Consider the following 16976-nt stretch of genomic DNA (forward strand, 5'->3'; position numbering starts at 1 on the left):
ACTGAACAGGAAGGCATTTTTTTTTTTTTTTTTTACAGACAACTTCAGTTGAATGTACGTATGAATATTTTATTGGTGACACTTTGATCTGGTCACCTCCAGTTACCTCACATTGTTTTTCTGGGCTCTTTTCATTCACTAGACATTCTTTCATACCTGGGAGCTGTAAATGGATCAGTATCAGCAGCAGGAATGTTTGTATGTCCTAGGCTACCTTTACATCTGAATTTGGTGCTCCTGGAACAGCGCTCTCAGTCCACAGAATATGCTCCTGGTTCCATTATGGCATTTGTTATTTAGAAAAGTTCACTTCCACCCAAGTTTGCCAGTACTCCAGAAAACCAAAGGCTTCACCACCGAGATTCAGTATGAGACCATTAAAACCATCTTCCTTGCTGCAGTACCCCTTCCTGTGGGTGCAGAGGTATCACTGAACTCACCTGCAGCTCCTTTCTCTTGCAGCACTGGGCATTTCCCCCTTGGAAACACAATCACCCTTGCCTCCCTCCTGCTGGCACAGTTCACTACTGACTTCCCCCGGGTCAACAGACTGGTTATTGTCTATTTTCAGCAGCTTAAAGAGTGCTTATTTTTAGTCTTTCAGACTAGTAGTGCATTCTCACTGTCAAAAAATAAATGCTGAGCCACTTAATTCCGTTTCTGTTCTTATTTGGCAGCTATCAGCTGTTGCTGATCCCTAAAGAAATTTACAACCTTACAGAAATAATTAATTGGTTATTTCTTGAGTGACAGCTTCTGTAGTAATAAACTGAAGTCCTCTTCCCAAGGATTACCCAGTGTGCCAAATACTCAGGTAGAACAGCTGTGGTTCCTTTGAGAAGAGCTACCTGCACATGAAGAGCTTGTATCTTACTTCATATAACCAAGAACAAGAATAATCATATCAGAACATCTTATGCTGAACAAATACTTTTATTTACAAGAGCATATGTGACAGTTTTACAATAAAAAAAATGGAATAAGTCTACTTTCAGTCTTCAGTTTAAAGTCTGCAGTCTGGCTGATTCCTTACTTGGCTTTCTAATTTGGAGACCAAGTTTGTGGCAAAACTGTAATAACCCAGTAACTTGGTATCAGCATCAGTGTTAAACCCACACAGTACAGTTTAGTCTCTTCGTACATAGAAGATATTATATCCAAGTTCAACCATACCCCCAATGAGCAGGGCCCACAGAGGGATGAACACATAGGCCAGTTTCATGGCGGTGAATCGCTGCAGTTTAGCACAGAGGGCGAGGCAGAAGGCCAGCTTGAGCAGCATTGCAATGAGGTACCAGGCTTTCTTCTTGATGTTCTGGGAGCCGTTGCGAGGGTCGAAGCCAGACTTGCAGCGTCCGGCCATTTTCACAATGAGCATAACTAGAAGGATGGTATCAAATATCCAAACTGGAATAAAGATGAGGAACCAGTTCCACGGCGCTTTCTCATCCAGCTTTAGCACCAGCATGATCAGGAAGAGTAACGTAAAAAGCCATGTCAGTAGTACTCTTTGGGCCAGGGACATTCTCATTTAAACAGCTTTGAGGGGAAGTCTTTCACTGTCAGCAACAACCTAACAAAACAGAAGAGGAGGGATGTACCAAAAGATGGCACCACACAACCATCAGGCATATTCCTTAAAGGAGACTTAGGTTCTTGTTACCGTTTTTCCACTCCTTCTAACCTCACCTACATTCTGCTCCCCAGCATTTCTTTCAGAACTACCATTCCCAGGGAAGCACTGTTTTGGTCCTGTCCACCACTCAGTCAGTTCTGTAAACTCCCTTCATCTGTTCTGTGAAGCAACACTTTAATCCTAAACTAGCAGTCAAGCTCATACAGGGGTTTGTGTAGGCTGAGAATATGTGTAGGTCCATTTCCCTCCAGTACTGAGACTCATCAAGTTAATGCTTGCAGATAAACCTAACAATTCTCTCTCTGTAATAAAATCATCACAATGAAGCATAAACCAACTAACAAGCCCAAGTAACAAGCCATCTGGAGCATCCCCTAGCCTGCAGAGCTGCAGTGACCACTTCCAGTCAAGCACCAGTCTTAAAGTACCAACAGCTACGGATCATGTTTGCCTTCCAGCAGGTATCTGAAGCGTGCAGACACTGGCTGACAGAAAAACTATTCCAGCTCATCAGCTTGGCAGTGTATGTACATTTCCAGGTAGGCACGATGGAAGAAATCTATTAGTACCTTTCCCTTTTCATCTGGGTTAGTTGTTTGTGAGAGTAGCAAGTTGAACCGACTGTGCTCAGATAAGCACTGGAACAAGGAAGGAAGCAAAAGCTGTTGGCTGAACTGGTCAGGAGATGACCTCTTATGTTAAGAGCTGGGGCTAAGAACTTCATACACTACTAAAAACCTGCAGTTTAATCTGTCTGCTGATACACAGTTCAACATACCTACGTTTTTCTTCAGTCTGGGAATTTCTCTTAAGGAAAGATCCCAGTTTAGGCTAAAATAAATTACACTGGAGTTACTGTCAGTAATCCCTTCCCTTGTAGGGGCTGACACTGTGTGACCCAGAGCAAGCCAGGTTTAAAAATAGGGTTTTTGCTGTTTCCATGCTTGTGCATTTCATCAAAGGGGCTGGTGGATGCCAGTTACTGGCTGGATGGCACAGAGACTCGGGGAAGGGGTGAATCTTTGCACTGACACTCGTGTAAGAGATAACTGCCAAGAAGACAGAAAAAAACTGGAGGAGCTTTAGATAGCATTGCTCTGTTCCCATGAGAGAAACACACCCAAACCAGCTGGTAGTGCACAGGATTACAGAACAACTACCATGACCTGCCTGACGCACTGCCAGTATTGTGAAAACATTCCCAATATTCCCATGTCCAAGTCTGCAGGTAAAGCAGAGAGAGCAGTGATCTGCAACAGCTTCAGCACTCCTTTCGTGACAGCATTTCTGAAAACTACTTGTAGAAATCATTGCTACAGAGAGCACAAGGAGTAGCTCTTGTGAGCAACCTGGAGAAAGGGGAAACCAAAGAAACAGCCTGGAAAATCCAGCCTGAAAGGAAAAATGGAATTCAACACCATTGGAAGTATTAGGTTATCAGATACACAAAGAAGTTGCTATCAGCTGTCCATGGAGCAAACAGAAAGCTACTGAACGTGTACTGGATGGGGTGACTCAACTTGAAGGTTGCCCACTTGTTGAGAAGATTTTTGTGTTTCCCAGGTGTTCAGAACCACTTTTAGAACACACAGACAGAAAATCTGGCATGGGATGTCCTGCTGCCTTTCTCTGACCTAATTAAGAGAGAACTGAAGGACTGGGCAGCACTGCAAGGCTCCATTCAATTTTAGTGGCTTTTTTTGGATGAAAATCTCAAGAACATCCAAGTGTACTCTTGAGATCTTACAGTCCAAGTAAAGGAAGGTACCAAATTTTAAAGGCTGACAGCTGGGGGTACATCTGACAGTGACAAAGGGCTCCACTACATGGAACACTTTGCAATCTCCTTAGGAAAGGAGGTTATCAGCAGACTCTCAGCTAAAGGCCAGCTATCACAAGATAGTTAACGCTGGAAAAAGGATGCAGATATGGTACAAGCCTGAAGTATCTCTTCTGTGAAAACAATGAAGGAAATGTTAAAGGCAGGGTGTAAAAAAAACCCTTCTCAACTCCTCACAGGAGTCCTGTCATTAGTAGGATGTGAAAGTTTTCAGTAATGAGAAACCGTATCTAAGCAGCATTACTGACCTTGGCAGGGTGATCTACATAATGAGAATATGATGATAGCTAACCCTAGCCTTTTTAGAGGGGGGACACAGAGAGAAACTTACACACATAACATTCAGCTCAATATTAATGATAAACAAATCTAGGAATTTAATCCTTGTACACTGCTAATAAAGTTCAGAAAAATTATACTGAAACCAAATTAAATAGGACTTTAGCTTAAATGCCACTGTAAAACCCATTCACCAGGTATGAGTAATTTAACACCTAGAAAGAAACATATCCGTTTTAAAACTACATTTCAACTAGTTTGATGTGAATACAGGTTAGGTGTTCACAAGTCCTCCTCGCAATGGTGCATTCTTAGTTGAACTAAGTCTTCGTATATGCAGTTTTAAAAGTGTACATAAACTCACACTACAACATCGCGGTAACCGGAACCCTGTTTTACTGCTTTTAAGTGAAACAGGGACTCTGAGTGATATATTTAACAGAAAATAAACAAACAAACAAAACCTCCCAAACACTCAAACTATCCGGAATAACCGAGGAGGAAACGGGCAAACCAGCGGCGGGTGCCGGGCTAACCAAAGCCAGCGGCAGAAGCTCAGCAGCCCATCGCAGTGCTCCGAAGCCGGCACTGCTTAATCCAGCCGGGGCCGCCCGGTCGCTGCCCTCGGCCACCCGTCTCTGCCGCAGCTAGGGCCTGTTCCTTGGCCAGGGCAGCGGGTCGGGGAGCCGGGCCGGCCCCGCAGGGCTGGGGCTCGAGCTGCTCCATGATAATGCCAAGCCGGGCCAGGCCCGGAGCCCCGCAGCCGGGTGGGGACCGCCCGCCTCTCCCGCCCTTCCTCAGCCCCACGGCTGACCCTGTGCCGCCCGGCCTCCTCCTCACCGCACTCCGGCCCTCCTTGCCGGCCCGGCCGCCTTCCTCGGCCGCTTCCTCGGCCGAGCCGGCTTGCTCCCTAGCACCCTCCCACCGCCATGGCGGAAGCCCTACTGCCGCAGGAGCGAGGGCGCGGTACAGAAACCCGAGGCGGAGCCCCCTCACCGCCCCCAACAGCCACCTACCGCCTGGCCCGCCGCCGCCTCCCACGCAGGGTCTCCGCGCATTACCCTCTCGCCCGGGTACGCACAGCCAACACACGTGAGAGGCGGACGGGCTGCCTCAGGAACCCGCCCGCCTTCCTCCTCTACCGCCCCAGGGCTCTGATTGGGCAGTGGGGACTTACGTAATACCGCGCCCGGGAGCCATTGGGTAGCGGTGACGTCGCTCACAGTAATCCCCGCCTCCCTCAGCTAATCGGCAGCCGTGACGGCCGTCAAGGCCCGGCAGCCCCTTATGGCGAATGGCGGTTGGGCCTGGCACAACCCCCCCCCCCTCCCCCCCCCTTTGCAGCCAATTCGAGCTGCGGGCTGCCAGTCACACTGGCCCCGCCTCCCGTCCGTCGACAGCGGAGCCCCGCCTCCTTCCCTGTCTGATTGGACAATGCCGTCGTCAGTCAGTTCTCGACCCCACCTTCGCGAGGCCAACTGCGTTCTATTGGCTGCCGGCCTATTGTGGCCCCGCCCCCTGCCCGGTGGCGCGCACCCTCGCGGGTAGCGCGCTGTTGCTGCTGCTGCCGCCGCGCGGGAGCGCGCGTTCTCTTCATCCTCCTCCTCCCGCCCCACTCCACCTCCCCCTCTCCCCCCCCTCCTCCCACCCAGCTGTTGCCTTGCTCGCTCCCGCCGCCGCCTCGCGCTCCCCTCGCTGCCGTTGTGTGCGGCGCGCGCTGGCCCGCTCCTCCGCGGCACCGGGCGGCCGGTAAGGTCGGGACCCGGCGGGAGGGGAGAGGGGGGTTGGCGGGAGGAGCGGGGCTGAGGCTGGGAAGCGGCCGGGGTGAGGCGGAGGTGCCGGTGCCTGTGGCCGCTCGGCGGGGGCTGACAGGGGGCGGCCGGCGGGGCCGAAAGCGCATTAAGGGGTGGCGGAGCGCGCTCTGCCGCGGCTCTCCTCGGTCCTCAGGCGGTGAGAGCGGCTCCGCTGCCGGCCCGCCCGCCGCCGCTGCTGCCGCGCCGGGGCCTCCCGCCCCCCCGGGGCAGGCTGGCCGAGGGAAGGGCGGGAGGCCCGCGGCCTCCTTGCGCCAGGTGCTCTCGAGCGGGAGCTGGCGCGGGGTCTCCGCGGGCCCCCGTGAGCCCTCGGTTACCGGCCCGCTGGTTGCCGCGTGCATGTGACGGTAGGCGCTGGGCTGCTGGCCCGTGCCGTGCGTGTCGGTGCTCCTTGCCACGGCGGGCTTGTGCTGCTGCAGCACACCTTTTCCGTGTTAAGTTGCTCTGCTACATCTTGAGCTGGTTCAGTGCCTGTGTCAGGTGACAGAACGCTTTTTCTCCTTTACTTTAAAGGTCCTAAATTTCTGCATCTTCACCTTTATCTTTGACCTCGTCTCCTGATTCTGTTTTACACATCTTCTTTTGGCGTTTTCTTCCTTAGCCCCTATCCCATCTTTTTCCCCTTTCCACCCTGAGTCAGTGACAACCTGTCTGCAGCTTATGTGCTGTCCATAGTTTGGGTATCTGAACGTTAGGCTAGTTTCTTCTGTCATATTCTTTTCTCCAGTGTTTTATTTGCTGTTCTTTCTATGAGTAACAAAGGAGACAGCGGAGGGGAAAAACGATTATGCAGTAGTCGAACTATTGTGATGTTTGCTTCTTTTACCTCTGTTTTTAATTCATACTCCTTAAGTGCATGTGGCTCAGGTGTGTTGGACTCAGTGAGTTTTAGTTCACATTCTCAAGCTCTGTGCTTGGTGTTTTGTCTTTCACTGCTTTAACATGCTGTTGGTCACTTTCAAGGCTCAGCAGCATGACTCTTCCTCTTGTTCCAAATTTGCCAGTGCCTTATCTATCTGTCATATAATTAACTGGAAAAAATAATTAATTGGAAAACCTGACTTGTTGAAAGCACTGTAATTAACAGTCTGAAATTCTTTGTGATGAAACATTCCTGCAGAAAATACAGCTGGTTTTACAGTTTTGACACAAGTTCTCTAACAGGAATGGGACTAAGTACAGTGTGTCATCAGCAATTCCCCCATGTACATCTTCATGCCAGTGCTGTTAAACAGATGGTGGATTCTGCTTTATCAGGGAGAAGTCCATCACTTGAAATAACCTGTTAATCCCAGTAAGTGAATCCTAATATCTTTAGCTGCACTTAGAGCTGTCACGAAGCGGCAGAAGGGTATATTTCTGTTCTATACATTAGCGCTTGGCATGAGGCATTTTGTTTTCCTGGGGTTAGAGGCTGAAAGTGCTCTGGGAATAAGTCTCTGGGTTATAAATAGCTGTATGCATTTGGCTATTTCTGGAGCTCTGAAGGTTTTTGTGATCTTCTTTGATTTGCCCCTTTATTTGTGACTCCCCGGAAAGGATAGTCCTTTTCTCAGAAGCCTTATTTTTGTTCCAGCAAGGTGTTTATGAACCGATGTCTGCGCACACATCATCCTTCTTCATACAGCTTCAATAGTTGGGTTTTAATGTTTTTTTCCCCAGAGTTCTACTTTACAGTATTTGCAAGCGATTTTCAGTTCTGAAGGTGAAGGTTGAGAGCAATGCTTGGAACCGGTGTGTTTGAGATCCTGATGCCTGTTTGAAGTGGAATGTTTGTGCAGTTGGATTTTACGTTGCTATGTTTTGCTGCCAGTGTATGTTTTTCTTCTGGATATAAATACTATAAAGGATATAACACGAGCCTGAGTCATCTGAAAAAGAATTTGGAAACCTGGTTAGTTTAATTCAATGCTTGGAGTAGATTTTCTTTTTTCCTCTTGTATTGTGTGGAATGTGACATGCAAATAAATTGTCAGTAATTGCTGGGAACTCCATGGAGCATTTCAAGTATTCCAGTAGTACTGGAATTCTTCCAAAGCAGGGTTAGCTCAGCTTGTCTCAAAAAGTTGGTCTCAGCTGTACCCATAGCTGCTGAATACTGGTGTGAGTTCTGGGAGAACTCAGAATCCCGTGGGGCAGGCTGTGGAATAGGAAACAGGGTATTGATGATGTATTCGCAGGGGTGCATAGGTGCATTAAGGAGATCTCGAGGTAACTTTGTTGGGGGCAGTGAACCAGACGGTGAGGGCTGGAGAGGCTCTTGGTGTTGAACAATGCTGTTCCGGTGGCAGCTGGCAGGGGTCACTGGAAAGCAGGGACACCACTTCTTTCCCGAAGTTACACATGCTGCCTTCCCAGACTCTTTCTAAATGTCGTATGTTCTACTTGTTTATAGTGGAAATTTGGTTAAGAAGTAAAAACAACTCTTCCTCCCCCCCTCTTCTCAGGACCCTTGTGAGTGAGAGTGATGACAGTCACAGGGTGGGGTTATTTTGGCTGTGAGGAAGTTTTCATAATGAACACCACACTGCCTGAAACATCATCACCCAACAGTTTATGTGAATTTTTAGCCAGGTTTACTAAGGGCACGAAGCTCCTACCATTACTTTATTTGCCTGTCTTCTCCTTTGAGTAACTTCTTTAGTTAGTCAGATGGCAAAACCAGGTTTAATGACAACTGAAAGATGTTAGATACCTACACAGTGAGAAATTATTATGAAACTTGACAGATAGTGACCCAGAATAATAATCCCACCTGAAGAAAGGTGTGTCCCTTCTTTAGTGAGGAAGAGAGCAACTGCTGGCTAGTGTGTGTAGAGCTCTGAGCCTTGCTATGGTGTGTGCTGCTATGGGCCCAGCCAAACAACTGGGGCTGTTGATGAGACAGGTCAGGGGCAGGAAAATAATGTTGGGTGAGGCAGAGAAGGGCAACAGGGAGCCACGGCCCACTGGTAGGAGCAGACAGACTTAATTGCTTCTGCCCACGGAACAAGGTAGGCCTGTTCTTTCTGTAATGTTTTTATGTTTTAGGAAGGAAACACAACTCTTTTGGGATATCTCTGTCAGAGGTGCTGCTCCTTCTGACTGTTCAAGGACAGCTGAGCACTACTTACTCTTAAGGTATGTAGTGGTGTGAAAAAGAAAAGACTTTGAAAGCTTTCGATAACATGTTTTCCCTCCTGAGTGTAGTGTGCTGTTATTTGTCAAGGTCCTTTTTGCTGGGTCCAGAGGAAATGGTTAACCATTTGAAGAAATTGTATTCAAATTTGTAAGGAGAACACATATTGCTTAATGAAGTGCCTATAGGGAGAAAGGAGTTAATAGTACTTAGGCTGTAATGTATTACTGTGTAATGTTTGAGTGTGCTCTACATGTAGTCATAGAATAATTTAGATTGAAAAGGGGTCGTTGGAAGTCATCTGTGTGGTCCAGTTCCATCTCAGATTTACAGCAAACATGTATCCACGTGTAGAGTTATGTTGTCAAGACATTTGGAAACACAGGTTATGTTTCTGCTTTATTTTTCATTAGTTGAGGGGAGGATATGAGGGAGTTCATGGAGCTCTTCTCTTGTTTCTTAATTTACATGTGTAAAGGGGATTTTTTTCCAAATTCTCTTCTGCTGGGAATACTCTTTAAGTGAGGCGTGTAGTGTTCGGTATTTAATTCTTTGTTCATTTGAGGTGGTCTTGGTTGATGTACTCCAGAGAGACTAGATGGCTTCCTGGAGTGAGTCCAAGCACTGGATGGAAATCCTATTTGCAAATACATTTGTGGTTCTTGTTCTTAAAAAAACAAAGTACAACTGGGAAGCGTGAGAAGAAATTAAAGCAATATAGCATCGCATACCGAGCCAGGCAAGCCTTGCATTTGGAAGTTGGCCAGCACCAGATGCTTTTGGGGGTTAGGTGGTTGGCAGATGCCAGCCTGGCAGCTAAATGCTTTTCATGTTCAGCTGTCTAAGGGACAGATTGTTCTATGCTTGCTGTGTTGCTCATACTCCTTCCTTGGTGTTAGCTACTGGCCATTGTGGGGTCAGGTTAGGTAGAGTATTTGTGTGGTTGCGTACCGCCCCATGATCTGTTTGGGTGTTTTCTTGCACCTTGGTCATGAAGCTTGAGATTCCCTCAGCTGTGTGTTTATTTTGTTTTTCTTCTTATTGTTTGTGCTTAAATGGCTGCTTTCTTTTTGAATCCCAGTAGAATCTTGGCTTCAGTGACTTCCTGTGGTAGTGACTTTAACAGTCTAATTATGTGTTCTAATATAACATTTCTCTGTTAAAGGCTTGGCTTTGCTAGCCTCTGAGCTTTTTAATGAATGAAGTTCCCTGTATTATTGGAAGCTGTTTTCTTGGCTATATTTTCTGTATGTATCTTAAAGTCTTCATAGAATCATAGGATCATGGAATAGTTAGGGTTGGAAAGGACCTTAAGATCATCTAGTTCCAACCCCCCTGCCATGGGCAGGGACACCTCACACTAAGCCATCTCACCCAAGGCTCTGTCCATTTACGTTCCTTATTTTTCTGTTCAATACTTGCCTGTCTCAATAGGAGAGTATTTCAAGTGATTGATAATTCATAGCCCTTCTCAGAACACCTACACTTCCCCGGTAGTTGAATATTCTGCGTCAAATAAAATGCATGCATTTCAGGTCATATTGCACAGCTGATCCACAGAACAGTACTGCAGGGTTTTGCTTGTGATTCCACTTCAATTCAGGTGTCTATGTGCTCTTCTGACTGTAGTATATCGAATGGAAGAGCTCACAAAACCATCAAATTTCCTTTCTGGATTTGAGATACCTGGTTTTAAGGCTTTTAAAGTTTGGCACCCTCCCCCAATATAATTGGCATTATTGATGCCAAATTCTGTTTATATTACCTATTCATTGTTAAAGTGGATCATGTTTCTTAAGCTTTGCTAATGTAAGATTGTCACCTGGAAATTTTACTACTTTGGGTTTTCTTCTCTGACATATATAAGGCAAGTATTGTGAGCACTGCTGGACCTATTTACAGAACTTTGGAATAACAGGGTAGGGCTCTGTTCACTCCGTGTAAGGACTTAATTTAGGCAGTACTTCATAAAAACTAGGCTATTGATTTGAATATGGGGAGGAAAAGAGGAAACAGTCTTAGTTAGTTCAGATGAACTCTGTTAATGGTACTTCAGAAGGCAGGCAGACATCCAGAGTGTTCAGGCTGGCTTTGGTCAGAGCTGCCTCACTACTGGCAGTAGCATTCGTGATCACCTTATTCTGTGGTTAACAGGTCTGTGGAGCTAATTCAGGTGGCAACTGCTCATTTACTTAGTAATGGCAATTGGTTCCTTGAAGCTCTCTCCTGTGCAATGGGCTCCAATGCTGGTAAAGAGGGATGGAAGCTGATGGCAGAGAAGGAGGATGGACTGTGGCAATACTGGTTTAGAGTGGTTAGAACAGTTGTGAAGCCTCACTAGGCCACCCTGATCTCCATTGTCTCTGTGTGGACCTTCAGTGTCCCTGTGAGTGATTTCTTCTGCTGGAAGTTCCCTCTTAAGATCTCCAGCAATGCAGGACATCTCTGTTCCGTTATAAGCTAGCATTACCAGTCAGTGCCTGATGAAGCAATGGGGAGATGAGTGTCTGTGTTCATCTTTCTCATAGAAGTCTAATGGTCAGCATACTCGGAAAGCTGTGATTTCTGGGTACTCTCATCCTGAGTGGCTTTAACGTCAAACCTCGAGAAAGAGCTATCCACCAGGGCATGTGTATACCGCATGAGATCTCAAATGCCTGCCTCTTGTCACTGCATGTGAAAGCTGGTGGAACATGGAAGCAGGCTAGGAAGATTTAGTCTGAGTTTAGTTTTGGGATTAGGATGTTTTTGTGTGAAGGAGAAGGGGGGGTCTGTGTGCGCTTTGCCTTGGGCAGGCACTGCATACAGGAGCTAGCAGGCAAGGGTTGTGATCCAAGGAACTTCTAGGCACCTGAAAAAGCAATAAATAGACTGTTTTATTCAGACTGGATGCTATTAATCTTTATTATCCAGTTAGCCTACTGCAGTGAAGAACATTGACCTCATTTTGTTCAATTTTCTGGCTGGTTTTTGATCTGTGGCAGTGTTTGCTTTTCATGAACAGCAGTCTATTTACAAGTCTGACATTCTTCCAAAGGCTTTTTGAAAGTCCACGTATGTTTTATCACTTGCTCTTGTTTATCAGTTAGTTTGACATGTTCAGAAATACTGATATACCAAGACATGATCTTCCTTTGCAGAACCTGCTGATTAGACCCTATCAGATAGTCTTGCAGGTATAATGGTGTTCTATTTTTAATGATTGCTTTGTGGATCTTGCCAGATACACATGTAAGGCTTGTTACTCTGCAGCTCCTTGTTTGGATCGCTCCAGGGACTTCGTGACTGCTAGCAGAGGCTCAGAGTTTGCTACTCTGCTGTTACAGATACATGGCTGTTATAAGAGACTGCAGCTTTTTCTGACAGCTCAGCCGTTTCATGCCTCAGCTGCTCCAGCAAGTTTCTGGATAACTATTTGCAGAACATGATGCAAACTTGGTCATTTAGGAGTGGTTTTCAACTTCCTGACTGTACTCATCGAGAAGCCACAACTCTGCAGTGTATTGCCTGGTGACAGATAAACACGTCTTCCTAAACACCAAGTCGGTATTTTCAGTGAGCAAGATTTATTGTTGCAGGAAATTACTGTTGTATTTAGAATCACGAGGAGGACAAAAGGAGTGTAGCATTTCATTTCAAGGTGGCCACTATATTTGGGCGGTTTGAGTGTTTGTTTAGGAGAGTATAGGTATAAATGAAAAACACAGGACTTGGAGAAATTCTGTTCCTTAATAAACCTGTTATGGTTCTAGGAGCAGATACGTACATTCTCATTGTAAGATTGTAAGTATGACTAATGGAATATAGAATCATAGAATAGTTTGGGTTGGAAAGGATGGTGATCATCAAGTTCCAACCCCTGCTGCCATGGGCAGGGACACCTCACACTAAACTGTGTCACCCAAGGCTCTATGAGGTCTCCACGCAGCCTTCTCTTCTCCCAGCTGAACAGCCCCAACTTTCTCAGCCTGTCTTCATATGGGAGGTGCTCCAGTCCCCTGATCATCCTCATGGCCTCCTCTGGACTTGTTCCAACAGTTCCATGTCCTCTTTATGTTGAGGACACCAGAACTGCACACAATACTCCAAGTGAGGTCTCACGAGAGCAGAGTAGAGGGTCAGGATCACCTCCTTCGACCTGCTGGTCATGCTACTTTTGATGCAGCCCAGGATACGGTTGGCTTTCTGGGCTGGGAGAACACATTGAAGCCAGTTCATGTTCATTTTCTCATCGACCAACACCCCCAATATGTATGTGTGGGTGTAGTTTTCAGTGCCAACAACAGGAATTAAAAAGAGCAGAACTTGAGACCAGACATATACTGTGTTCTATTTAATTATTTTAAAGATGCAGCATTTTCAGAGATGTCTTGCCTTGTAGTTCCAGTGTGCCATCAGCAATCATTGCATTTGGATTGATGGGGACTTTGAAATTAACATCTCTCATAGAAGATAAGAGGCAAACTTGACTTGATTACAATCTCCTCTAAGGGCTTGGGTTTTTTTTTCCATTTCATTAGACATTAGAATATGTTTAAATATTAGGAGCTTTTTGCTAATTAATAAACACTGCAGCAGGAGTAAATGATGAGTAAATAGAATCCTGGACTCCTCAGTACAGAGTCCTTTCCCCTATTTTTACAAGCATGTTTGAAACCGTGTCATGTCACTTCAGATGAAGCCATGAACAGAAACCAGTTATGTAACAAAATTAGGAAGGGACTTGCATATTATAGTAAAATATCTGGAAAGGATTCTGTAATTCTCACATAAACTTTAATTTTCCAGAATGGCCAGTAAGAGAGAATACTATTCTACTATTGACTGGTATGGATGACATTTTCTTGCATTTTATAACACAGTCATTCCTGTTCAGAATACTGGGCTGTGATAATAACTATAGGTTGCTTAGTTTATTGGACAAATATGCTGCAGAAGTCTTGTGAGGTTCTCATGAGTCAATAACAGACCATGTCTGTGCCACTTGTGTATGACTGGGAAGGATGGACAAACCCAAGCCTTTGGATGTAGCAGCAGATTTGTAGTTTGTTTTCTTAGAAGAGAAACCCCAAACTTACTAAAGCGGCAATGAGGCAAGGTGTATATGTAGTAAACATAGCTGTTCAGCACGTTGCAAGTCCTTAAGGCTGTGGGCATGGATTCCAGAAATGGCAACAGCAGTCCCAACCACTACACGCAGTGTTCTTTTCCCAGAACCTGAAATAAACCTGAAAAATCTTGATCCTCAACATCTTGCTACTCTTTCAGACAGTTGTGTAATTCACTGGCAAAAACAAGTGTTCCTGGGAGACAGTGGTCTTTTTGTGGTGCTTCCTAGGTAGTTTGTTCTTCAGGTCTTGGTGGTTTTGCTGTGGAGATGAAGATGCTTTACAGCACCCACTTCCCATCTGAATTTGCAAACTGATTCTCGCTGCGTGCTCAGTGCTGCAGCTGCAACTGAGAGTTTCCTGCTTCGGATGGTAAGTGATAAAGGGCAAGAGCTTATGAGGAAGAATAAATATGCAGTGGCAGAAGCAGTATCAGATACTGTAGTCTGTGGCAAAAGAGAGATGCCTGAGAAAGTTTCTGTTTTTCTGTAACTGACATCTTAGTGGAGGCACAGGCAGTCATGGACATGCTGCCAAGTGCAAGGTCCTACACTTGGGTCGGAGCAATCCCAGGCACAGCTACAGGCTGGGCAGAGAAGAGATTCAGAGCAGCCCTGCAGAGAAGGACTTGGGGGTGCTGGTCGATGAGAAAATGAACATGAGCTGGCTTCAGTGTGTGCTTGCAGCCCAGAAAGCCAACCGTATCCTGGGCTGCATCAAAAGGAGCATGGCCAGCAGGTCGAAGGAGGTGATGCTGCCCCTTTACTCTGCTCTCATGAGACCTCACTTGGAGTATTGTGTGCAGTTCTGGTGTCCTCAGCATAAGAAGGACATGGAACTGCTGGAACAAGTCCAGAGGAGGCCATGAGGATGATCAGGGGACTGGAGCACCTCCCATATAAAGATAGGCTGAGAAAGTTGGGGCTGTTCAGCTGGGAGAAGGCTGTGTGGAGACCTCATAGCAGCCTTCCAGTATCTGAAGGGGGCCTATAGGGATGCTGGGGATGGACTCTTCATTAGGGACTGTAGTGATAGGACAAGGGGTTATGGGTTCAAACTTAAACAGGGGAAGTTTAGATTGGATATAAGGAGGAAATTCTTTCCTGTTAGGGTGGTGAGGCACTGGAATGGGTTGCCCAGGGAGGTTGTGAATGCTCCATCCCTGTCAGTGTTCAAGGCCAGGTTGGACAGAGCCTTGGGTGGTATGGTTTAGAGCAAGGAGTCCCTGACCATGGCAGGGGGGTTGGAACTAGATGATCTTAAGGTCCTTTCCTAGGATTCTATGATTCTATGTCATGTTTGGTATGTCTGTGTTTATGAAGAGCAAGGCATGATACACAGCAGCCAGCATAGAGACTGATTCATATTTCATTGTTGCTGTTGTTGGCCTGATAAACTCCTCAAACAATAGAACTCCCCAAGATAGGTATTAAGGGAAGTTAAATGGTGGGGGTTTTCACCAGTTTCAGGATGATTATGGGTTTTGGGTGTTTGGGGTTTTTTTGAGATACAGCGAAGAGCAAAGTTTGAAAATGTATTCTCGTCCTTAAGCAGTGCCTTAGGAATGCTGGCATCCAAATTTAGCAGTTGTTGTTGTTCTTTGGGGATAGCAAGCATGTTAATTCCTTTTAGTTACAAACTATCATGCTGTTCCTTTGGGAAACCGAGTATGTTAATTCCTTTTTATGAACTATCATGACCTTGGATTGCAAGGCAGCAACTTGGGAGGCCTTGGCTGGCATGACAGCAAGAGCACTGCTCATGCTGGCTGCTTGATATGGTCTTTAGGTTTGCAGTGTCGGATTTATGTTGTTTTATTTTTTCCTTCCCTTTTGCTGCTTCAGCTTTCCTTAAGGCTAGCTGAAAAGAACACAATAAAACTTCCACTGGAAGGTGTGAACCTGGGAGTGACGAAGTTTTTCATTTGCTTGTATACAATTAGCAGTTCTGAAATGCTGTTTTGTGAACAGCCATACATAAAGTACTTAAACAGAACTCTGAATGCATTATATAGCATTTGATGTACCCTTTAAACAAAAGAAACATAGGATTCATGGCCTATTTGTAATGCACATGAAAATGATGTGGCTTTTCAGACATTGCTTTGAGGGTTTAAATCGTGTTCCTGATGGCAGTTGCAGAAGTCCCATGGATTTGAGGGTAGGAAGGATGACACCTTGCCAGTTCTAGTGGTGTATCCACATTACATTGATACCTGCGTTGCCTGCTTTTGTTGTGCCAGAAGCAGCTTTTCTATCAACAGTGGATGCCTAATATGACTAAGCTGTTTACTTGGCTCATTGAAAATTAACTTGGAATATCAAATAATGTCAAGAATTTGATGATAATGTTAACTGCTATTTTAATGTTGAACCTGGAAAGGGAGTGGTTTTTCATCATAATTGTCTAGGTGTGCATCTGTAGTTGTAATGTTTTGCTCTAAGTAATTTGAGTTTGTGTGATACAAATGTTGATACAAAATTAGTAATTTGAGGCCATAGGCTTTACTCTTCTGGTTCTTTGTCTCTTACTCTTCATGTCAGGGAATCTTAGTGAAATTATGCCTGTGATTGTGAAACTGTAATATGGAGAACATAACATAATGGAAAAACACTTATATTGTGGAAAGCAGTTGAAACCAAGTTCTAGTATTCTCATGGCTTTATGCAGTAACTTTTTAAAACTGCCTTTAACTCACCTTCAGAAGAAGAACTCTTAGCAGTAATAACAATCGATGGTGTTTTAAAAATGCATTTGAGGTAAATGGCACAGCTCTGCAATTTTACTCCTAATGGTGTCTAGTGAGCATGCCAGCTTCATCAGTGACCATGGTCATAATGAGTTGAGGACATTCAAGTCCTGACTCAGCAGCTGGATGGTATCCTGACCATTCAGGTTAGGGCTGTTACAAAGGAAACAGCTTCCTTGAAATACTTAGTGATTCACAGTGTTTATAGGCAAGGAAAGCAGCTATTTGTCTATGCTTCCTTGTGAATGTTGTATTTCTAATTATGTCCTTTTGTGGATTGACACTGCTTAGACTTGTGTATTCTTCCAGAAACTGACACTTTTTATCTCTGTGAGGAATACAGTTTTTTATTCTGAGCTTCTGTCAGAGTTTGGGATGGATTTTGTTTTCCATAGACTGTCATATAGAAATGTACATATTTAGGTCTGACTTGGA

General features: G+C 45.4%; 2 protein-coding genes across 5 annotated transcripts in view; one reads left to right on the forward strand and one right to left on the reverse strand.

Moving 5' to 3' along the window:
- Nucleotides 1-914: 914 nt before the first annotated feature.
- Nucleotides 915-4856, reverse strand: TMEM60 (transmembrane protein 60). Its single transcript, XM_061366344.1, has 2 exons — nucleotides 4772-4856; nucleotides 915-1573 (listed from the first exon to the last, which is right to left on the reverse strand). Exon 2 carries the CDS (start codon nucleotides 1529-1531, stop codon nucleotides 1127-1129), a length of 405 nt encoding a protein of 134 aa, XP_061222328.1. The 5' UTR covers nucleotides 1532-1573; nucleotides 4772-4856; the 3' UTR covers nucleotides 915-1126.
- A 568-nt stretch (nucleotides 4857-5424) lies between these two features.
- PHTF2 (putative homeodomain transcription factor 2) overlaps nucleotides 5425-16976 on the forward strand; it is a 69942-nt gene continuing 58390 nt past the window's right edge. For 3 of the 4 annotated variants that reach the window (XM_061366345.1, XM_061366348.1, XM_061366347.1), the window contains exon 1: nucleotides 5425-5504. The gene's annotated coding sequence lies outside the window, so the exon portion shown is untranslated. Of the gene's footprint in view, nucleotides 5505-13989; nucleotides 14165-16976 lie in introns of those variants that run through there. The other variant, XM_061366346.1, reaches the window with a different exon arrangement.

This window comes from Neopsephotus bourkii, unplaced genomic scaffold (assembly GCF_033783945.1).
Source record: "Neopsephotus bourkii isolate Nb327-2 ecotype Australia unplaced genomic scaffold, CSIRO-AGI_Nbou_v1 NB_1328, whole genome shotgun sequence".
In the NCBI taxonomy this organism is placed as follows: Eukaryota; Metazoa; Chordata; class Aves; order Psittaciformes; family Psittacidae; genus Neopsephotus; species Neopsephotus bourkii.